Genomic DNA, 25120 nt, shown 5'->3' with positions numbered 1-25120 from the left:
GTATGGAGTTAACATTACTCTAATAGACCCCCAGGTGTTTCGTATGGAGTTAACATTACTCTAATAGACCCCCAGGTGTTCTGTATGGAGTTAACATTACTCTAATAGACCCCCAGGTGTTTAGTATGGAGTTAACATTACTCTAATAGACCCCCAGGTGTTTAGTATGGAGTTAACATTACTCTAATAGACCCCCAGGTGTTTAGTATGGAGTTAACATTACTCTAATAGACCCCCAGGTGTTTAGTATGGAGTTAACATTACTCTAATAGACCCACAGGTGTTCTGTATGGAGTTAACATTACTCTAATAGATCCCCAGGTGTTTAGTATAGAGTTAACATCACTCTAATAGACCCCCAGGTGTTTAGTATGGAGTTAACATCACTCTAATAGACCCCCAGGTGTTTAGTATGGAGTTAACATCACTCTAATAGACCCCCAGGTGTTTAGTATGGAGTTAACATCACTCTAATAGACCCCAAGGTGTTTAGTATGGAGTTAACATCACTCTAATAGACCCCCAGGTGTTTAGTAGACATGTATTAAAAAATGCCTAAGTCACAGATTATTTTCTTGAAAATGGCCTAAGTCACTTTTCTTTGTTATGGAATGACTCTCATGTTTATCTTTTTGTAAAAAACATTTTGTTAACCCCTCAGGAAGCCATTGTAAAAATCTGCATTAAAAACTCTTACATACTTGCGAGAAAATGTGTTTTTCCTTATTATCCGAAAATCATAAAAAATGACTTATGCATTTATCCTATGAGGCTAACGTTATACTTCTGTAGAAAATCACCAAAAATAATATTTATTATTATTTTGGTCTAAATGGGCTTTAGTTTGTGTTGCATTGTAGAAGGTGGTTGTACTGTTAAGTAACTTGAAAAATAACCATAAACAACGCATGAAAAAAGATCATGATAATATCGTGTATCGTGATACAGCTTGAAAGAATATTGTATTATTATTTATTATATTTGTCCATACACTTACTTCAGTGCCACACTTCAGTGCCACACTTCAGTGCCACAGCCATTGAGCAAAACAAGGAATCCCTAAGAACCCCTAATCCTGACACGATGTAGGAGATGATCATTGCATAAAGAATGTCCAGTTTGCTCTATCTAAAATGCTTTAGACTGTGACCAACCACTTGTCTTAAGTTAAGGAGAGAAGTGCAACCATTGTAGTGCAGCCAAAGCTCTCACATGCCTCCAAGGCATTCCTGGGCACTAGAGAGAGTTGATAAGAATAGCGCTCACTTGTCACTCCCTCATTGGCCTGGGTTAGCAGTCTGGGCTGTGGGCTTGATGAAGCGGTCTGCTCCAGCTCAACCTAAAGAATGGGCGACAGTGAGAGAGCAGCCTGGAGCCTGGCCACGGCTATATTTGGCTCTTGTCAGTCTGTGTACAAATCTGCTGCAGTCTGCAATTAGGCTGCTTCCTGTTTCAGCACAGGATATGAGCAGTGGTGTTGTGAAGGGAGGCCATTGATGGCGTGCATGCGTGCGTGGACTGCCACTGCAGGGTCCAGCCCATTGGATACTAGTGGGCCCTCGCTGGAGGCATAATGCATTGTTTATTGCTTCTAATGTTCAGTGGTGGCTTTACTGTCAGAGAAGAAATGACGGCCATAGCCCAAACTAAATACAAGGGTTTTGGAAACATCAGCTCATCCGTGAGGCCAACAGAGCGGGTGTTATTCCAGATGATAGACTCTGTCTACAGAATACCGTCTGGCTCTCTCCTCAGAACATGAGGACTTGTGTGGAGACTCCTCCGTGGTCTTTTTTGTGATGGTGACGTGAGCACAAGCTGTCAAAACAGCTTGCCTGTCCAACAAACTGACACATGGGTTGCAACAACGTGTGACTAAAAATAACGCATTTTCGACGGATCTCTGCGTCGCAGGACGCAAGTGTGATGCTGAAAGATGAATCAGGCTTGCCAGGGAGGGAGGTGTTGGTGTGGTGTTTTGTACTCCAGTGACCAACAGCTAGAGTAGAGACGCAAGCACAGATAATTGGAAAGAAATTGGGCCTCTTCCTCATTTCCTTCATATCATCTTACCAATTATAGTAATTAAGGCTCTGTTCTTGGTCAAACACAGTCAGGGTGTTGATATTGTACTCACTGGAAACACTCCTAGAAACACTACTATGCCTGTGGGTCTCACACTGTGGTCCAGGTACCCTCATGGTTCTGATTCGAAAACACTACTACACTGTTACTACTACGCTGTTATCGGCATCTGGACCGTCGTAATGTCGTAATCCCCCTACCGTCCCCGACAGGTGGCACCCCTCCCCCGGCAGTGTGATATGGCTGTTGTGCATAGAGCCTATTGTGCCTACTGTGCATATAGTCTATTGTCCACTAAAGCGATACTGCTCTTTAATTGCCTGGGGTTATTTAATCCATTAAATTATAGCGCCCAATCGATTTATAAACACGGAGCACTTTGACTGACAGACCGGATGTTGTTCCGGATGTGGCTGTAGCAGCTAGATGTAGCCACACCACTCTAGAGGCGATCGACAACAACGGGAGGTAAGAATAAATCTATCGCGACTAGCGACTGGACCGCGGAGGGCCGTCTAACACAGGATCTTTTTTCATAATTAGACGGGATGATTTAGATCGAGAGTTATTAACGTTTTAAGATTTTCGTTGTCGTCGGCTAAACGGGGGAGGAACATTTTCGATGACATCTCACTGTTGCGCAACATCGAGGATTGCACAACAGGCGCTTACAGGCTGTGGAGTGATGAGATCCGTTTTCATATCAATAAACTTTTGGATCACACACACACACACACACTTGTATTACTGTACTTGTGAAAACATAAAACATTAAGATCATTTATACATTTTTAACATTCATTTGGCATTTTTAACTAACACTAAAGCCTGGGTTATACTTCATTGCTGTGCTATACTGAAAACAGTCGATCTTCAAGCTCACAACGAGACCCAATTTTCAGTGCATGTCATGACACGGACGGACGCACCACTAAACTATAAATCAGGCATTACCCTGTAACCCCAACTCCACAACCTAACCTCTAAATCTGACCAGAATCTCATCCTAATTGTAAGCATAGATCTTAAAAAAAATGTTTTAACCATAAACCAACCATTTCTCTTGTCTAATTAGTCTATTTCTTAAATTCTAAAAGTATAACAACACCCGGCGCACGCACACGCGTGTACAAAGGTACTCTAACCTCCACCGCTGGCTAGCTCAGATCATGTTATTTCCCTGTGACATCATCCGTAATGAGTTGAAATGGGTCTGTCTGTCTGTCTGTCTGTCTGTCTGTCTGTCTGTCTGTCTGTCTGTCTGTCTGTCTGTCTGTCAGTCAGTCGCGAGCTGTCCCTTCCTCGTATCTCTCTCTCTCTCTCTCTCTCTCTCTCTCTCCTGGTAAACAGTGGATGGCACATTGTTCCTTTGTGCCGGCGTGTGTCTGTCTGTCTCTGTGCCTGTCCCAGTGTGATGCCGGCTGAGCCGGGCAGCCATGCTGTTGGCCGCCGGCCTTTTTGGACTCTGCTGTCTGTCTTCAGTGGGGCGAGAGCACTGCACACGCACACACATGCACGCACACACAGTCACACACACACTAACACACACACTATCTGAGCATTGTGTGTGCATTCTCATGCAAAAAACATCAACACATGGACACACACAAGCTTTTAGGGCACGTGCACATTCATTCGAAGGCTCTCGTATATACACACACACACACACACACGGTCTCTGAGGTAAACATTGAAACGCATGCGCTGTCTCAGGCACACACACACACACACAGAACATGCTCAAGTTCCACATGACAACGCCTGAGGACTCACACACCTCTTCCAGCATAGTGCCTGCGTGTCTATAGTCAGCCCTGTAGCTCTGTTTTACCCAGAGTGCAGTGCAGGAGACTGGAGCCATTTGCTCCAACCACAGAGACACTTGACTGTATGCTTGGAGCTCTCTCTCTCCCTCCCTCTCTCTCTCTCTCTCTCTCTCTCTCTCTCTCGCTGTCTGACTGTCTTCTATTTCGCTCTTTTCTGTAACCCCCCTTCCCCCCACACACTCTATCTCTCTCTCTCTCTCTCTCTCTCTCTCCCTCTCTCCCCTCCTCCTGTTCTTCTGTCTTTCTCCTCACCAGGGAAGGATTAACTCCCCTGCCTGTAATTCTATATACCAAGGTCACCCTGAGCCCACCGACCAACCAGTATCAGGCTCAGCAGTCATGCAGCGCCGGATGATCAGAGATAGTCAAATATCTGTTTGGTTTTAGCGTTGGTTGTCACTGCCTGGGTGAGGGCCACCGGTTGTCGGGTTCGTAAGATAGTCAGAGAGATGTGAGGTTACGGGTCCGATAATGCTAATATATTAACTCTTTTTTTTTTTTTTTTTTTTTTTTTTTGCGGCTTACGCCTTTTATTGATTTTTGAAGGGACAGACAGTAGGCTGACAGGAAACGGGAGAGAGATGGGGGGATGACATGCAGTAAAGGCCGTGTCGGGTCCGGGAGTCGAACCCGCGGCACACTGCGACTGGATTACCAGTCCGGTGCCCAGACCGTTACGCTACGGCCTGGGCCAATATATTAACTCTTAACCTCTTAAACCCTGTATCATCTGTTGGGTGGAAACATCATTATGTCCAAAACTGTACATTTTCAGGATTCATATTTAAAAATGACAAAAGTAGCAGATCAACTAGCTCACGAATGTCGATCTGCTACTTTTTTTTTTTTTTTTTTTTTTTTTTTTTTTTTCGGCTTACGCCTTTATTGATTTTTTAAGGGACAGACAGTAGGCTGACAGGAAACGGGAGAGAGATGGGGGGATGACATGCGGTAAAGGCCGTGTCGGGTCCGGGAGTCGAACCCGCGGCACACCGCGACTGGATCACCAGTCCGGTGCCCAGACCGTTACGCTACGGCCTGGGCCCGATCTGCTACTTTTGATGATTTTGTGTGACTATTGGAATGATCAAGTAGGCGTTAATTTATGAAAGAAATTAGGTTAAATTATGGATATAAGAAGAGGTTTCTAGGATAGGACAGCAACTACATGTACTAAATTGACTGGGGTTCCTCAAGGGTCTTGTTATGGACCTTCGTCTAGGGCGAAGGGACATGACACAATTTGAGAGGAGACAGGGTGAAAAGAACTTCAATTTATTTGTAGCTGCTCTTTTCTTTCAATTGCAGAGACAATTTGTACAATTCTGGTTCACAATTCTCCCATTTTTTAGCTTCAGAGTGCAGGTGATATTCTAACAAAACAAATCTAACTAGAAATCAAAAGTTTACCCCTACCTAAAGGCCCTAACAGAATGTTAAACAAAATTACAATACTAAATCCCTAACTACCCTAACTAACCAAAATTACAATAAGTTAACAAAAGAAAAAACCTGGCACCCCTACATGGTGGAGGTAGGAACCGGGCTTCTTAAACAAGGATAAATAGTTGGTTTTACAGACTCATAGGTAAATTAAAGATTACTTCAAACGAAAACTGGACTAAACAAAACAAATCATAACTTACGGCAATGAAACAGAAACAACTAGAAAAAGTGCCCTTCTGGGCACAGGTCTCCACCAGGAGGATAGGAATGTAGGACATTGCAGCTTGCCTTCATCTGGTGGTTGGGTAGCAGGGCAACACAAATAAACGAGTGCATGACGCGACTTGGCTTGTTGTAGCGCCACCATCAGGCTGTTGAAAACTGTCAAGTGGCATTTCTTCCTCAGCCTAGTGGGAATATGCGTGCACAGTTTCATCGCAATCGGATGCTGCGTTGAGGAGTTGTGGCGATTTGTACAAAGCGGGCTACTCCTGAAAACTGTAGGAGCCAATCGTGGCCAATCAGGATGGAATATGAGAAATCAAACAAACCTGTCTTGATCACATGACTATGGAGATCATGTGTACCGATTTGCGTGAAATTTGGATAAAATCTGAATGAGTAATAATAGAAAATGTGTTTTACATATGTCGACCTCCTGGTGGCGCTATAAAGAGCAGATGTGAAAAATTCCAGGCAAAGGTTTTTCCTTGGCCTCTAGGGAGTTGGCATACAAAGTTATCCACAGATCCGTGCAGTTAGAGGTAAAAACACTTTTGGGCCAGTTATAGCGCCACCTTGAGGCTGAGTTGAAATTGTTCATGTGGCATTTCGTCCTCGGCCTAGTGGGAATGTGGGTGCACAATTTCACGGAAATCACGCGATGTGTTCATGATTTGCAGCATTTTGTTTGAAACTGAGCAGTCCTGTGAACTTTGGAAGCCAATCTTAACCAATCAGGATGGAGTCTGAGAAATCTGAAAGACCGGTTTCCTTGAATGGCTCTAGAGAGACTGTGTACCAATTTGCGTGATGTTTGGACAAAATCTGTAGGTGTACTGTGCAAAAACTTGTTTTGCACAAAGCGGCCTCCTGGTGGCGCTATAACAGGCCGTTCTGGAAAGTTTGGGGCAGAGGTTCATCGTTGGCATCCAGGGAGTGTGTGTGCAAAATTTGGCATCAACCGGGTTAACGGTGGCCGAGATTAGCTGCTCACGGACACACGGACGGACGGACACACGGACGGACGGACGGACGGACGGAGTGCAAAACATACTCTTCCCCCATGCCTTCGGCCTGGTGGAGACAATAACAAACTAAATCAAAAGGCAGGCACAAGAGAGGACTAGAGGGATCGATTCTCTGCTGCTGAATGCTGTCGTCCCCTCCAGAGCAAAAGTTCAACTGAGCCTTTATACAGAGACAGGAAGAGTGCCCAGCCAACAGGAAACTGGTGTTGTCAGGGAGAACCAATAAGGAACAGAGGGGGGCAGGTCCATTCAGGGACCTGTCACTCAGAGCCATGTCTGTCAATTCACTTGAGTGCTGTAGCAAAAGAAATACAACTTGTTACATGTCATAAAACATCATAACAAATACCAAACTTATAATTATTATCCTAATTTAATAGCCACCATAAATAATAATTATACTTAAACAAATAACAAATAATCAAAAGGACCGTGGTCCGTAACAGGTCTATATTTGGTCTTCTCCTTTTATTTTTAATTTGGTAACGACTGATCGGGCCGATCCGCCGATGGATCGGAGCATCACTACTTCGTCGTGGGTCACAATTAGGAGCTCCTTTGTTTTACTGTTATTCATTCAACAGTGTTTGCTTGCTTTTGAATAAAAAAAAACGTTTTTGGATTGAGAATCGAGTTGAATCGAATTGTGACCCCAAGAATCGGAATCGAATCGAATCGTGGGACACCCAAAGATTAACAGTGTGGCTCACACCTAATGTGTGAGCATGACATGTACTGTAGCAGTAGTGGCTCAGAGCCTCTGCCTGATGACCAAAACCATTCAAGATTGCTTTATTTGTCATTCTTTCCAACTGCAGCAGCAGAAAAAAACAAAAATTGCGATGTGCTGAGTGCACGGGCTGCAGCAACATGGGTCGCGCCGCCACAAATATCTCCCTCGGCCAAGGTGGAATTCCGCTTTAGGCTGATGATTAAAATGTTTCGTGTTTTACGGACCCGGATTCGAATCCCCGGGCGGTACAAACACACCGATAATAAATCTATGGTAAATTGTATCTTGAATATGTCTGTCTTCTCTTCATATTGTTGCAGCTCTGATGGTAGCTGCTGAACAGTGAGGAGCGTTGCCCTGCCCTGAGGACGCCTGCTGCCCCACTCCCATCATCATGTCTGGGATCCAGGTGAGAGGAACATGCATGATTCTTTTTTTTAGTATAATTTTTATCCCACGATTTTGTAACTCATTTTTTCACCCAGTGTCAAATGTCCATGTAATCCTGGGCTCTACACTCATTTCTGCCAACCTTTATGGGGAGAGCAACAGACTGACGTCATGCTTCCTTCCGTGCATGAGGACTCCTCCAAGCCGCTTCTTTTCACCTGACACAGTAGGAGTTAACACTCCTACTGCGTGTTTGGTGGCGTTTTTAATGAACAATTGAACAGATTCTTGGCTCACCCACCCAGGGGCTCCCCTGGTGCTAATGCATATAGCTGTCTCATATTTCCTGAGCTGCCTTCGGTGGCCGAACTAATGACTCGTGTACCAGTTTCAGCATAGGGTTACCATCTTACATTACATCTTACATACCCCTCCACATTCCCCTATTGATCTGATCTGTGTTGTTATTTCCCTCTCTGTTAGCGCAGTAACCACAGCCGTTTGGTGAGAACCATGTATCTACAGAAAGTCTAATTTTTGTTAAATAAAAGTAAAAGACCTGTTTTCAAACAGATGAGGGGTTTGTTGTTGTTGTGTTTCTTTTGTGTATTCCACAGACACTAGAGAGTCATGAAAACTACTCTGCTGATTAGGAACTCGAGTTGTTTCCATCTCCCCTTCAAACTCGCTGTCTCCCTACTGCCTTGTTAAAAACGTAATAATGTGTTCCTTTCAGAAAACAAAAAAACTGCCTTGTCTGCAAATTGATGATGTATTTTTTTTTCTCTTGTTATTTTTTAGGAGGTGTCTGGGTTATAAATGAGGTTTCATAAGCCCAGTCGACAAAGATTAGTTTGTTTTGAGTCTCTCGCTCTGCATGCTGTTGATTGCTTGTCATATGGGTGTTGTAGTCATTTAAGCGTCATCTTGTACTGCTGCACACACTGACAAAATGCCACAAACAGTGGTCCGTCCTCAAAGTTGGGTTCCTTGTGGGGGTTCCAAATGGACCATTATACTGTGGGTCTGTAACTCTTAGGGACGATTCATAGTCATACTCCTATATTTAGTGCCAAAAAAAAAAGCCGGCTCGGGACTGGAGAAGCCACTCCCCACCCGACTTTAGTTAGGCTCTATGAAAGTTAATTCATACTCCCTCACGGCTAGTGCCGAAGTCGCTTGTAAAAATGGAGGTCCTTGACATGAATATATGTTTTTGGCTGGGAAATGAGCCTCGCACAGCGGGTACATATCTGACTGGCCCTCGCTTCTTAAACTATGTATGTAGAACAGCAGCAACTTCGGTTTAGAATGATAATAGCATCATTACATTTCCATTCATGAGATTGTATTTAGATTCCAAGAGCCTTGTCGACTCACGGCCATGTGAACTGTGTGTCCCCGGTGTGGTCATCCTGTCATGAAGTAATGCCTCGGGCATGTGTTCTCAGCTCCGGCTGCAGCATCTATCTACAGTTCTACACTCATTCAGTTGTGCAACGCAGGACGGGTTAAACAAGGACAAGCCTCTTCACTCACAAGAAGAGAAAAAAAAAATGTTGCCACTTTTTATTCCCTTTGATCTCATCCGACTAAAGCAGCAACCCCTCTTTTTAAAAGGCTCTAGTACAGCTGGATACACAGTTATTAACATGGAACAGTTTTAAAAGGCTCTAGTACAGCTGGATACACGGTTATTAACATGGAACAGTTATAAAAGGCTCTAGTACAGCTGAATACACGGTTATTAACATGGAACAGTTTTAAAAGGCTCTAGTACAGCTGAATACACGGTTATTAACATGGAACAGTTTTAAAAGGCTCTAGTACAGCTGAATACACAGTTATTAACATGGAACAGTTTGGAATATTTAGATGGTGCTGCTGCTGTGCTTACCCACCATAGGCAACTTCATAGCTCTCCATTACATTTGAATTCCTTGATCAAGGGCTCCAAAACGTTTAAGGCCACGACCCCTCAAAATAATCATTTTAACTGGGATCCCCTCAAAATAATCATATTTGAACTGGGGACCCCTCAAAATAATCATATTTGAACTGGGGACCCCTCAAAATAATCATATTTGAACTGGGGACCCCTCAAAATAATCATATTTGAACTGGGGACCCCTCAAAATAATCATATTTGAACTGGGGACCCCTCAAAATAATCATTTTTTAACTGGGGACCCCTCAAAATAATTTGAACAGGGGACTCCTCAAAATCATATTTGAACAGGGGACCCTCCCACCCTGACAAGCACATGGAATTGCCTAATTACTTGCGCAAGCAGAGCGCGCAAGTAATAATTTTGCCCGGTCTTCGTTCACCGTGACAGCCAACCCGCCATTTGATGTGTATGCAAAAAAAAACAGCAAATCCGTGCCTGGTTTGCTGGGACCAGATTACATAACCATATGTCTTACGTCATCATTTAGAGCTAGTCATACGTATACTATATACATAATATACATGGTCCCAGCAAACCAGGCACAAATCTGCTGTTTTATTTGCATACGCATCAAATGGCGGGTTGGCTGTAACGGTTTTTGGCGCAAAGTAACCACAGTATACCGCTAATCAACTTACAACTACATACTCTATATAGTATATGTATATGTATACGTATGTCTTACGTCATCATTTAGAGCTAGTCATACGTATACTATATACATAATCAGTAAAATAAAATAGCAAATTGTGCCTGATTTGCTGGGACCAGAGTACATGGTGTGTATATGTATGACTAGCTCTCAATGATGACGTAAGAAATATGGTCATTTATGTAATCTGGTCCCAGCAAACCAGGCACAAATCTGCTGTTTTATTTGCATACGCATCAAGTGGCGGGTTGGCTGGCACGTTTTTGGCGCAAAGTAACCACAGTATACCGCTAATCAACTTACAACTACATACTCTATCTATATAGTATATGTATATGTATATGTATGTCTTACGTCATCATTTAGAGCTAGTCATACGTATACTATATACATAATCAGTAAAATAAAATAGCAAATTGTGCCTGATTTGCTGGGACCAGAGTACATGGTGTGTATATGTATGACTAGCTCTCAATGATGACGTAAGAAATATGGTCATTTATGTAATCTGGTTTTTCTTTAAAAAAACTAAAAAGGGATCCAGAATATATCTACATCGATAAAACTGTATTTCTTATATAGATATAAACTTGAACCATACTTAATAATACTAGGTGTTTATATGCATAAAGTAGGTAGGTAACAAATAGTTACACCTAATAATTATACATTTCAAACGTTCCTTCACAGAGATACTGAGATTTGACAGTTTACAGTCGTCGAAAGTACTTGCGAGCGCAGCGCACTAGTTGGCCATTTATGGCCTACTAGTGTGCAACAAGCAAGTATGCACTCCACAGAGTGCAGTTCTAATTTATACTGAGATTAAAGGTAGTTAGGGTTAGATAAGGGACAACATTTGATATTTACATTCTAGTTCATATCTAAACAATTCTGTTTATTTGTATTGTTCGCGAGTGAGGGGAGGAAGGAGAGGGAGATTAGCCTGGGAATTGGCGCAGCAGGGGCGGTGTTGCAGTCGCTGTACCGACCACACTGTTGTGACGAAAAGAGAGTTGAGCCAGAAGGCAAAGCTCTCTGTCTTCCGAGCAATCTTCGTTCCTACTCTGATATAATTGTATGGAAATCACATAAAATGTAGAGGTTTTCTTTTGGAAAGGTGACGCTACAGATAGCAGAAAGACAGTGATGAATGACTGTTTAGAACCACTGTCCTAGATGCCAGTACTTTGATTATAACATAACATTGGCCTATAAATGAACATAGTTGCGATGTTCTGGCAGCCTCTATACTGTAAAAAGTTCAATTAAATGTATATTAAGTATCCTTCCTTGTATTTGTTTATAGGGACTTTACAAGGTTGGACCTCTTCACATCACAAAACTGATTTTACAAATGCGTAATGCGTAGTGGTTCTCAAGCGTTTTTGTGTCAAGGACCCCAAATGTATTTGGCTGCGGACCCCAACAGAGAATACACTTCTACAAAGTCTTAAAGCAGATGTACATGCTCGCAGCGTGGCACGAAGTGACTCACTGTCAGCTTGTAAACTGCTATTTTTGAGAACCACTGTTCTAAATCCTATTGCCATTTATATATAGCTAAAATGACACCGATGCTTTCCCAGTTTTAATAGGTTAATGTTTGGGGCTGGGCATATTTAGCTGTTCAAAGTAAACACCGCGTCGTACAGTTTTTTTTCCCTTCACATTATTGGAATTATTTAAAATCTGTTGCCCTGCCTTTAACAAGTTTCTATAAGAGGTTCCTCACTTTGAATGTGTATGTGTGTTGCAGCCGGCACCCTGGGCGACTGGCACAGAGTGTGTGGCCAAATACAACTTTCAGACCAAAAACGAACAGGACCTTCCCTTCTGTAAAGGAGATGTCTTATCCATCATCGGAGTCACCCGAGTAAGAAAGACTTATGCCTTACCTGGCTTTAGCATGATTTTATTTTTATAAATGTATTTTATTATTTACTACACTACCAAACTCTGAGTGTTAATTTAAAGAGTCAGGATCTTGCTGTGTAGGCCAGGCTTGTAACAATGGCAAGGTGTGCACCGATGTGGCAAAATACCCATTTCAGTGGCACATACTGAATCGTGGTCATTGAGTATTGTTATTAGTTAGTAATGAATGATTATGAGTGTTAGTGATTTATTAAATTTCACATTGCATTTGCACATATCACTTTACATAAAAAAGGAAAAAAAAGAAAAAGTGCATAGAGCCTATTGCTAGGCAAGTATAAATAAGAAAATAAGTCAAATAAGCGTAATGGCTGTCCATGTGTCTTCAGGATCCTAACTGGTACAGAGCGAAGAACACGGTGGGCAGAGAAGGAACCATCCCTGCCAACTACGTCCAGAAAAGAGAAGGCGTCAAATCAGGAGGGAAACTCAGTCTTATGCCGTAAGTGACGAGGCCATTGTCTGTGTCTGATGTCTAACGTTAGAACTTCAGGTTGCATTCCCTGACCTTCATGTCCTACCTGTGTCCCCTGCAAGAGCGCCAACATTTCTACTGCTGAGCTTATCGCTGTCAATTTTGGTATAGTTTTAGTCATAGTCTTTTGAAACTAGTTTAGTTTTAGTTTACTAAATATTATATGATTTTAGTCAACTAAATCTACAGTTGATTTAGTCTACTAATGCCTATTTTGGCAGGCAATGACGGCGTCGTAATGCCTGATTTATACTTTGCTGAAAATATCTGATCTACAAGTCACAACACATCTTGTAGATCGGCTATTTTCTGAGTGTGACACCTACACATAGTCAAGCAGAAAATGACACTGGATCTCTCTTGTCCACTAGTCCTCCCTAATGTTTTCATATTTAGTATTTGTTTTCGGAAGTTGTCTGTATATTTTTGTCAATGTATTCATGTTGCAGAGTAGCCCTGCCTGTTGCTCAGAAGCCTAATATCTTCCTTCGGTGAGGGAAGAGGGCCTCCTTTGGATGAGTGTTAGATGTTTGGTTGGACTATAGGAGACCCAGGTTCAAATCCAGGTGCTTACTTTAATTCATTTGCCCAACATAACCAGTCCTCTAATGCTGGCCATTGGACCAATGACCAACATCCCACAACAAGCCATAGGTTAGCATCCTCTGAGCTTTTTAGGTTAACCCTCTTCCAGCTATAATAAATCTTGGTCACGTGGGGTGGCTGCCGTGTTGTGTCATTAACCACTAACAAACCGGCATACAGCATTTGTTGACTGGTGTCGCCTCCTTTTTTCTTTAGTCTACACCAAATCTCTGAGCAAATACCAGCTCTACAAACTCACAATGCATTGCGATATCTTATGTTGTAGATCTGCTATTTTTATTTTTTATTTTTCTGCCCAATATTCGCCTGTCACACATGCATGATCAAATTCGTCTCGAGACCAGTGTTGACTCTGTATTCAACTTCAACACTGTATTGAGAAATAATTTACGGAAGCTTATTTCAGTCCTTTGTACATTCATATTGCTTAAGTACTGTTTATTCAGTGGTTGTACAGTGTACTGTGTACCTACCTTACCTTCTGTTACCTGTCGCAAGAGAAAATGGAGCAATGCATTTAAAATGTCATCCAAGGCTTCAAAGCCTAACCTCCACCACCTAACAGTCACTTGGCTTGTTTGATGTTGCTTATTTCCCCCCCCACTGCGTGTCACGTCTCTTCTCTCTGGGTGGTTGCCGCTGGGGGCAGGACCCGTCTGCCGCGGAGCCAGATTTGAATCGCTGCTCTCGTTTGAAACGACAGCTATTTCAGAAGAGGAAAATATAATGAGAGACTTATGCAAATAATAAAGTAAAGAGGGGAGAGAGGACACATGGAGTCGCTACGGTGTCATCACTCGCTCACAGAGGGTTGTTGGAGCGCGGAGACCCACAATCCAGAGAAAACAAGTATTTGAACTAGTGTTTATCCTGTCGGGTGGACTGTTGATCTGAAGGGCCTGGGGAGTTATGTCTGGTACTGGGTCTACACATTCAAATGTTGGCCTACTACTACGGGCTTGCAATTTGCAAATACATGTTGCACTTTGCTTTTCTATCATTTGCTTTGTTAGAGTATAACGACGAATAAAAAAGAGGCCGAGAATCCAGACAATTCAGCCGCGACGATGACAGCATTATTTCTTTACCCGAGTTGTACATATACGGTAACTAACGTGAGAGTACCTTCTTAACCCATTCAAACTGGGAAAGAATCTTTGTCATTTTATATTTCAGCGATATTTTAACCACTTTAACCATTATTTTATAATTTGGCTATTCAAAAATAGCAGATATACAAGCTCATAGCGCGTCACTTTGTGTCGCATTATGAGCTTGTAGATCTGCAATTTATTTAAAAAAAAATAACATCCTGAACATTTCAGCAAATCTTGGAACATTTTTAACTCAAATCTTTGCTTCTGGGGGTCCCTAGAACAAAATGTTTTGAGATCGGGGTCGGCGGCCAATTACCTTAATTTTTGGAAAAAGTTTGAAAACCAGTGATATGGTTGGATGGATTTTCAGAAAGCTGTTTTGGAAGAAATTAGTAGAATTGGCCTCAGGTCTTAATGGGTCAACATATCCCTACTGATGCAGATTTTGGCACGGTTCACAATTTCTGCTTCAATCACATCATACAGTATACGAACATGGTGGTTAGTGGTTACAATTTGAGTAGGTTTTGCCTACACACACAAACAGTGTTTGTGTGCAAAGAAGGTAAACAAATGAAGGATTACAGGGATTAGCATGGCATGCATGCTTAGAGCGCCTGTCCTGTGAGAGAGAGAGGTGTGTGAGGCCAGGTTCATGATGCCGTGGTATTAGGATGATTACAGTAGGGCTGTCATCACCATCATGACATTTTACTTAACAGTTTATTGTCATAAAAATAATTACGATTGACGATTTAATTGTATTTCTTCCTTTGAACATTGGAGCATACAAAAATATGTATTTTTTGTTTGTCTTTTTTAGGTTTTGTAAACTTGATTATACATACTGTATACAGTATATTACCAGTAAGACCCCCTAAAGGGCGAGGTCGCGTGCACGCATCCACCTGGGTGACAGCAGACTGCTGGGTGAGCACTGGCGCTTTGGCATGGGGGTTCAGATCAACATGGAATGAATTCTATACTGGCCATATATGGAGCGTGTCTTGAGTGTACAGGGTTTGATGAGGTCAGGTCAACATATGGAATGTCCGAATACGTCAGCTTCATATATGGAGATCTAAGGGTTTGAGGTTAGATGTAGAGTTGCTGGCCGGCTCCATATGTGCAGATCCAGTATTCTCCATGTATGGCTATCCAGGGTTTGATGAGGTCAGTGTGATCTTCATATATGGAGACGTGGAGCATGTCACGAGGCGTAATGGACTGACAAACATATATGGAGGCGTGTTCTGACTGACGGACGGACGGACAGGTTTTGCAGGTTTTTATAGTAATCTGCGACCTGTCGCAATTATACACATAATATATAAAGAAATTACTAACATTGACTGATGCCAATAATCAAAAATGTAGGCTACTATGGCCACAATGGGCCGTATTTATTAAAATTTGTTTAGAAATCACACTTGAGGGGTGAAGTGAGGGGTGCCCACTGTGGCTGCCACATGACGTCACTGCTTAAACAAACATTAAGTCATAGACTTGGCTTCCACTTGACATCATGTCTGAAAGCCAGATGTTGGAAATAGCCGATCTACAAGCTCACAACGTGTCACATTGTGAGTGACGCGTTGTTGGCTTGTATATCTGGTATTTAATTTTTTTTAATTTTTATGAATGCATATCTTTTGATATTTTTCCATAACCGATTGACGTTGATTATGCAAAAATGATCACAATGATCTAAAATAATTGCAATTAGGCGATGCTGTAATAACTGAGACAGGCCTGGTGGTTTGAGGTTCTGAGGTTTCACATGTGGTTCTACTACAGTGTGATCTCCCCTTTTCATTTGCAGTGTGGTTCTGAGGTTTCACATGTGGTTCTACTACAGTGTGATCTCCTCTTTTCATTTGCATTGTGAACATGTTTATGTGAACTTGTGTATTCCGGTATTTGGTGCGTTACTTTGTTCGCTTTCTTCCAGCACCACTCCCCCCTCTGTTGAGATCACTGGATGATTATTTCATATTAGGCACTGAGATTTTAATGACAAACATTAAAAGTCCATAGACTTGGCTGCCATATGACGTCATGTCTGAAAGACTGCGCTGTGCAATTTTTGATTATGAAGCCTAAAAGGCAAACGGAAATACAAATTGTAATTGTTCAATGCAATTAAATTGTTAATCACAATTTGTGTGACAATTAGTCCTCAACTTAAATGTGTACCGGGTCATTGCCGAGGGGTCCTGAGGGTCCTGTTGGTGTTCCTGCTGCTCGTTGTTGTGAATGTTTAACAGCTGTGTTTATGGGAGCTCTCACTCTGCACTAGCTGACAGAAGACCTCAGCTGTGTCTCCTACTGTCTCCTGGGCCTCCTCTCTCTCAGGCCCAACACTGTTCACTGTGCTCTAATAATGCAGTGGTTCTCAAAGTTTATCAAGTCAAAGCCAAATTGTATTGTAAATGTATTTGGTCCCCAATCTGAAAAGCAAGTGTGCATAAGTCATCAGATGATGGGCCAGAACACAATCAAAGGTTTATGTGCCACCTGGGACTTTGACAGACCGTCTTATACAATAACGAATATATCAATTGCTATAAAAGTTACTGAAGACATTTATTTTAACTGCATAGTGATACATTTTGTGAAGGCTACATTCGTGAATGAGGACATTTAGTTAAAACACTGTTTTACGTCCTCCTGGTGGCAGTTGACAACACACACAAATGCGTGTGGGGAGGAATCAATTGGCATAACGACAACATTGGGGAGAAAAACTAACAAAAAAGACATGTTTTATCTGTATCCCTGTTACCCCTACTTCCCTCCACTCTCTCTGGAGTCTGGAATCTCTCTCTCTCTGCTGCCCCCATGTGGCAGCCATGTGCTCCGTTGTGCTGTGGGTCACAGAGCCCCAGCAGCACCACCCTAGACCAGCTTTCCCAAGGAGCACAGATCCTGCATTCTCTCCTCATCGCCTCGCCACTCCTTCGTGCCTCCTCTCTTTCTCCTTTCATTTGCTGGTTGTTTACCACGTTTTCTGGCATTTGATTGAATTTTTGAAGAAATGACAAAAATCCTCACAAACATCACATTTCTGAGTGACGTAATGGTCAAGACAAACCTCTGGTTGATTTCAGAGGACAAACCAGCCAATGTGGGGAGCACTGAGAGGCTGTGTCTTTGTCCTTTTGGTGCGCGCACAAGCGCGCGCGCACGTGTGTGGCTGGCGTCAGGCTCAGGACTGAGCTTGCCTGATGCCTCCTCTCAGATTAATGGGAGTTAGGGAGCTACCGTCCCGCGGTCTCTGCTGATCTAATCAAGTCTTTGGTCACATTAAGCTGCTTTGCCACAAAGATCCCAGTCTCTGACCTGGAGGAGGTGGAGGTAGAAGAGGAGTAGGAAGGTGGGAACTGGGAAGGACCAAAACGGGGTGAATCAATTAGACCCGCTGATTAGCGTCCACTCACACACACACACACCCTGCAGGCTTAAGTCTTGATTTATACTTACTTGTCTTGTGCTCCATTGTGCGCACCAAAAATAGCAGATCTGTATGACTGTATCTGTAAGCTCACAACACGCCGCAGCTGCATTTTCGGTGTGCGACACTGACTTGTGGCTAAGAAGAAATCACCCTTTCAGCTGCTACTTTTGGGTCTTATTAAACACCGTTTGTCTCACACAGGCAGTCTGATAGGAATCCATTATTTATCCTCCCATTGTTCTGTGGGCCTGGATGCTGCTGACAGCCTTTACATTTTACATTTGACATGGTTGTCTCCGCCAGGCCGGACGGACTATGTTTTCACCCATGATGATGTCCGTCCCGTCAGTCATTCTGTGAACAGCTAATCTCCGGCATGTCATGCAGCATCACTGAGATACAATAAAGGCATATTACTGTAGGTAGATCACTGACATACTTACACACTGCCAGACTAAAAGTACGTGTCACTGACATACTGCACTTGTCACTGATATAAATGTATTGTCCCCATCTATTTTTTAAATGTATATATATTTTTTTTTATATATTATTTATGAAAACTTATAATGAATAATAGTAATATACAAGGGGTACAGGCTTTAGTTCCGACATACTATTGGTCCGAGTGTCATTAGACCGACAACCTACCTCAAACCCTAACATAACTCTAACCGCAAGCACGGAGCTTGCGCATGTTCGACCACATGTCTGACCGTTGTTCCCGCATGTCGGATCTTTGGTGTGTCGGATCTGCGTGTGCATCCTGAAACAACATTTCTGCCCGACATTGATGATATGCAACCATTGTGTCATATGTGTGCGGAAAAGGCACAGTTAAACAATATGGCCCAAAGACTACACTCTAAATCATGAGCTATATTTATCCTGTAGAGTAGTGGTTCCCAGTGCTGCCTGCTCGGGTTGACCCGAGCCTGGTCAGTTAAGGCCAGGGTTCACTGACCGTACCGTGTGGTGGGCACCGTGTGGTGAGAGGTGCTCTCTCTCTGACTCACAGTGTGGTGAGAGCTGCCCTCTCTCTGACTCACCGTGTGGTGAGAGGTGCCCTCTCTCTGACTCACCGTGTGGTGAGAGGTGCCCTCTCTCTGACTCACCGTGTGGTGAGAGGTGCTCTCTCTCTGACTCACAGTGTGGTGAGAGCTGCCCTCTCTCTGACTCACCGTGTGGTGAGAGCTGCCCTCTCTCTGACTCACCGTGTGGTGAGAGGTGCCCTCTCTCTGACTCACCGTGTGGTGAGAGCTGCCCTCTCTCTGACTCACCGTGTGGTGAGAGGTGCTCTCTCTCTGACTCACAGTGTGGTGAGAGGTGCCCTCTCTCTGACTCACAGTGTGGTGAGAGGTGCCCTCTCTCTGACTCACAGTGTGGTGAGAGGTGCTCTCTCTCTGACTCACAGTGTGGTGAGAGGTGCTCTCTCTCTGACTCACAGTGTGGTGAGAGGTGCCCTCTCTCTGACTCACCGTGTGGTGAGAGGTGCTCTCTCTCTGACTCACCGTGTGGTGAGAGGTGCTCTCTCTCTGACTCACCGTGTGGTGAGAGGTGCTGTCTCTCTGACTCACCGTGTGGTGAGAGGTGCTCTCTCTCTGACTCACAGTGTGGTGAGAGGTGCCCTCTCTCTGACTCACCGTGTGGTGAGAGGTGCTCTCTCTCTGACTCACAGTGTGGTGAGAGGTGCTCTCTCTCTGACTCACCGTGTGGTGAGAGGTGCTCTCTCTCTGACTCACCGTGTGGTGAGAGGTGCTCTCTCTCTGACTCACAGTGTGGTGAGAGGTGCCCTCTCTCTGACTCACCGTGTGGTGAGAGGTGCTCTCTCTCTGACTCACAGTGTGGTGAGAGGTGCCCTCTCTCTGACTCACCGTGTGAGAGGTGCCCTCTCTCTGACTCACCGTGTGGTGAGAGGTGCTCTCTCTCTGACTCACAGTGTGGTGAGAGGTGCCCTCTCTCTGACTCACAGTGTGGTGAGAGGTGCCCTCTCTCTGACTCACCGTGTGGTGAGAGGTGCTCTCTCTCTGACTCACCGTGTGGTGAGAGTTGCTCTCTCTCTGACTCACCGTGTGGTGAGAGCTGCCCTCTCTCTGACTCTCACCCCCATGGTGGGCTCACCCCCATGGCAATGAACAGGGAGAGGGCGGGGCCCTGCATCTTCCCTCGGATGCTTAGTATTTTCCTGTTATTGCAGCGACTGTGTGTCAGTTTCCGACTCTATCCCTGTGTGCGTGTGTGTGTGCGTGCTTGTGCGCGAGAGAGAGAGACATGTTTCCTGTTGTTGGACCCAGGTATTTTCTCTCTGGTTCTTTGAGACAAGGCGTGCATGCCCTGCCCTCCCTTCCACAGCGTTGAGCAGCTGGCCAGAGGCTTAATTCTGACTTGTGCTGCTAAACCTGCTCTCTGTATCCTGATTAGAGGCGTGTGCATTGGCACTGCCCTCTCAATTCAATTCGATTAGGATTCACCATATTACTGCACAACATGGCACATTTTTCAGCATTCAATACAAGCAGTCGGATATACTGAACAGAACACCATATCTTATTTAGAATTATATTATATAAAGTATTATAATGATATATATATTATTTTATATAATTATATTTAGGCTTTGATTATTGATTATGTCACATTACTGATTTGCTGCATTGCATTGCATCGCTGCATGGCCAAATCGCGATGCATTGCCAAATCTAATATTTTTGACACCACTAATTCCGATGGATTGAGAAGGAGGAGAAGAGGTGTCTCCCTCCAGCACAGGACTCCTAGATGAATGTAGAATGTAATCTGTTGAACTTGTGCTTTTGGGACCATTTCTAACAGCCAGGCAACACGTTGTGGCATCATCCTATGTACTGTGTTGCCTAATCGCTGTAGTGTGTACACGCACACACACACACACACACACACACACACACACACACACACACACACACACACACACACACACACACACACACACACACACACACACACACAAACACACACCACGGCCAATGGAATTGATACATTGGGTGTGTGTGTGTGTGTGTGTGTTCTGTTCAAGTGTTTTCAGACAGATATCTTGTGTTGTGAACTTGTGTTTATAGTGAATTAAAGACTGTTGCAGTCCCCTCAAACACACATGCCTGGTCTGCTGTCCATGTATTTACCCTCTCGCTGTGTGTCTCTAGTGAGAGCAGATTACTAAAAAGGGGAGGGGCCGGTGGAAGTGTGAGGGAAAATAACGCGTTGTATATTTTTATGTATATTTTGTCAGAGCACACCCAGAAGTAGTCGACTCTGAAAAAGTATGATACGATAACGGAGTTCCATGCATAATGTACAGTGTTAGATTAGTGTACATTAAAGATGCAGAAACCACATATCTCCATAGATATGAATACTGGGGAATATTTGTGGAAAACGTGGAATTATTTGGAGCATGTGTCTGTGCTGTGAGACCCTGGTCAACGCTGACTCCAACTCCATGGGTATCGTTCTTGATTCTGGTAGGATAGGAATATGTTTAATACACTCTCATTTGCTCTCATGTCGTTTCCCAAAGATCCACTTGGGCTCGAAACGTCACATACAATGGTGCCAGAAAAATAGATAAAATCTTTCAGAGCTTTGATCCAGTGTGCAGATTCTATTTTTCCTTTATAGTATGTGACTTCTGCCCTGCACCTGGCACTCTAGAGTGGATGTGCATGCTTGTTCTGTTTGTTTCTCCCTCTCACCTCTCCTCCCTTGTGTCCGTTCCTTGCAGATGGTTCCATGGGAAGATAACCAGGGAGCAGGCGGAGCGGCTCCTCTACCCACCAGAGACGGGCCTGTTCCTGGTGAGGGAGAGCACCAACTATCCAGGGGACTACACCCTGTGTGTGAGCTGCGACGGCAAGGTGGAGCACTACCGCATTATCTATCACAACGGAAAGCTCACCATAGACGAAGAGGAGTACTTTGAAAACCTCATGCAGCTGGTGGAGGTGAGGGGAAGTGTTCATGTATCTCTGACAATGCAGGAGCACCAAACAAAATAAGAAAAAGAGACGTTGGTTTGAATTCCCACTGTGTCCTGTCAAATTATCTGTGAGTACTGAATCAGTAACGCATGGGATTTCAACCTGTGGGCCGTGTTTTTCTTTTTTCCGCAAAAAGAATAATGGAAATATTGCTGCATCAAAAGTAATCAATAAACTACTATAAAAAATATAATAGGCAAACCACTGCACTAATGGGAAGATACAGTTGGAAGCTAACCTCTTTGCCTACTGGTCACAGCGGCTAATTGACCACTTGACAAATCAAATGTCATTTTTGAAAATGGAAGATGATCTTTTGAGAAATGGCTAATTACCTGCCAAAGTGGCACGTTGGTCCAACAGAATTTAATCAGCTGTGGCTAATAATCTTGCTGCAAAACTGAGTCAGCTAACAGCCATGTCCTTCAAAGAAACCCCTCTGGCATATCTGTGGAAAAGTCACTACTTCAGACTGAGGGGAGAGTGTAGACAGCAGGAAAAAGTACATGAGAGGTAAGGAGATGGACAGGATGTGATGTAAGTTGATGGTGACGAGGACTGACAACTGAAAACAAGGGGGAGAGAAAGGAAAGGCACTTATATCAATGAGAGAGGGAATGAACAATGCAGGACATGAAGAAAGGAAATGGGGAGGAGGAGAGTCACTTGGAGATGAAAAGGAAAGCGAGGACATGAGAAGGGAGAGAGATGAGGGCAAGAGACAGAAAGTTGGGGACAATAGAATGGGACAGACAGATAAGGAATGATGCAGGGTAGGGTTGTTATCTCAGGGTTGTTAACTCACTGGCCTGACGTGGACAAGAACGAACGAGCTGACTGCTCCTCTAACATCTTCATTTAACTCTAGAGTGTAACTCACCCTTACAAGTGACAACGCGACCGGGAGTCGTTCATTTCCAATGAGCACTGAGAGAGGAGGAGAGGCAGAGAACGCAATGGGGCTCTATGCACAGCAGCCATATAATATATTGGGCATCTTCCTTACTTCCTTCACAGGTGTTACCAATGATTCATTGATTCTATGTCTATAATATCCTATATTAAAACTGGGATGTGTGCGTCACAAACAGTGGCGGAGGGAATGTCCCACGGACCCTGATGCAAGATTGACAGCCCAGCCCCCCCCCCCCCCCCCCCCCCCCCCCCCCTCAGCTGCAGCATACCTGCGGCAATGAATATACATACAGTAGGCTCACCGGTTGCATATCGAAATATAGCTCCGTAACCATTACAAACAGAGCTAGTAAATGTATCCTGCTACTCGCATATAGTTGCGCCTGCCGTCTGTGGCTGTGACAATGAATGGGACAGCTTTGGGATTCGGGAAAGTTGATTAATTATGTGACATACTGACAATTGATTGGCCGAATTGTTGCCATTCGGTCACAACCGGACGACATCCGGATGTGATGTAAGTTGATGCAAGAATTGAAATGTCACAAACGTGATATCCGGACGTGATTGGCCAAGCTTTAGCTGTTGGCGTAACTGTTGGAGTAACTGCAACTGTTGACGTAATGTGTAGATGAGGAAAGAAAACAAAAAATAAATCTACATTTGGTTTTCCTAAAATCTATCACAGTGGAGCACAGGTAGCAGTTACATTGTGAATGAAGTGAATTATGCTCTTGTGTGTCAGTGTGTCTACACTGTTGGCAGTTATCTCGCATATAGGCAGACCTCCGTCTGATTATGCAACATTATCTCCAAAGAGGCCAGTTACTTTCATAGAGATATGCAGGATGTTTTTGTATGAGCACTTTATGGTAAATGTGTCGGCAGCACAGGATGAAAGAGATGAAAAGGCTCAAATCTTTGATTTGATAATGATCACAATCACAGAGAGTTCAAAGCCTGTGCACTGCCTCTGTTTTGTATTCAGTAAAACAGTGCTTCTCAAACTTTTTCATGTCAAGGACTCGCCAAATTGATATACACATCTATCTGAAAATGTGTTGTGCCAGGGTCAATTTGCAACAAATTGAGTTAAAAATCTATCAAAGATTTACACACATTTTCACTATTGTTATAACATAGATCGACACACTATGAGCTTGCTATTTCCGAATAGCCAAAGTATCAAATATGGTTAAAGTACCAGTAGTTAAAATTATTGTGACACTAATTTAGCTAGTGACTAACCTGACGCTGCCAGATCCAAGAAGCTTGCTACACAAATTTGTTTCACAGCTTATTGGGATCTGGGATCGCGGAAGCAAATTCGATGACGGGGCTGTTCCTTTTTTTCAAGATACTTGGTAGATGATTGGATGGGACCGTCTGTCTATCACCGTGTGGGCGTGCAAACACAACCAATCATATTGACGTGTCTATATAGATTCACGTCCGGTTTCGCACATATCCCGCCCTTAGCTCACGCTGATTGGTCTGGTACGGAACGGATTTTTGTCAGCTCAACTGCCTGAGAGATCCCAGATGATTGCTGTGTTGGGGAACATGGTTACCCAATACCGCCCTCATCTGGCAGCGTCAGGTTAGCTAGTGACCCCCTGGTACCAGATGCCACTTTTAGAACCAATGCTCTAAAACATTCAAAGGAGCGAATGGGAAAACAGTCAGCAATTGTTCATTACATAATTATTCAACATATCATCATCTATAATCTATCCTCAAATTATTGGCACTAGAGCACGCTCAGCTCGGGACTTATGTCCCCTGGTATTTGGATAAACAGATAGAAACTTATATTATATGATACCCATAATGTCCCCTGGTATTTGGATAAACAGATAGAGACTTATATTATATGATACCCATAATATACACAAGTTAAACTACAGTAAATTGTTGCATGACATTCAGATATTCCAGTGGACGGTTCGACATAAAGATTCCAATTGCATTGCTCATTTGTTCAACTATAACATAGCTCATCTGAAAACACACACACACACACACACACACACACACACACACACACACACAGTCCCCCAGGGCTCTCTTTGCCAAATATTGGCGATAAACAATTTCACAACACGTTGTTAGCTTGTAGATCTTCTATTTTTGCAGACTTTTCAGTTTTTACCTATTATGACATGACCAGAAAAGGGACGCTAGACTTCATGTGGTTAGCTTGTGAGTTGAGACATGATTGTTCAGGATACCGTAATTCAATATTGTCCAAATAGTCTTAATATTTCATAGAATAAGAGGTA

The 25120-nt window shown here is 43.5% G+C and overlaps 1 protein-coding gene across 1 annotated transcript in view; it reads left to right on the top strand.

Annotated features, from left to right (window-relative positions):
- Positions 1–7654: 7654 nt before the first annotated feature.
- Positions 7655–25120, top strand: part of cskl (c-src tyrosine kinase-like) — a 34010-nt gene continuing 16544 nt past the window's right edge. Inside the window, exons 1-4 of the mRNA XM_083759421.1 lie at positions 7655–7749; positions 12094–12210; positions 12602–12714; positions 21668–21887. Coding sequence (XP_083615547.1) covers positions 7735–7749; positions 12094–12210; positions 12602–12714; positions 21668–21887 — 465 coding nt within the window. The 5' untranslated portion in view covers positions 7655–7734. The remainder of the gene's footprint in view (positions 7750–12093; positions 12211–12601; positions 12715–21667; positions 21888–25120) is intronic.

Source organism: Protomyctophum parallelum, assembly GCF_964188405.1.
Source record: "Protomyctophum parallelum genome assembly, chromosome: 2".
NCBI lineage: Eukaryota > Metazoa > Chordata > Actinopteri > Myctophiformes > Myctophidae > Protomyctophum > Protomyctophum parallelum.
The sequence above is the reverse complement of the archived record's forward strand: the minus strand, read 5'-3'. Positions and strand labels throughout refer to the sequence as shown.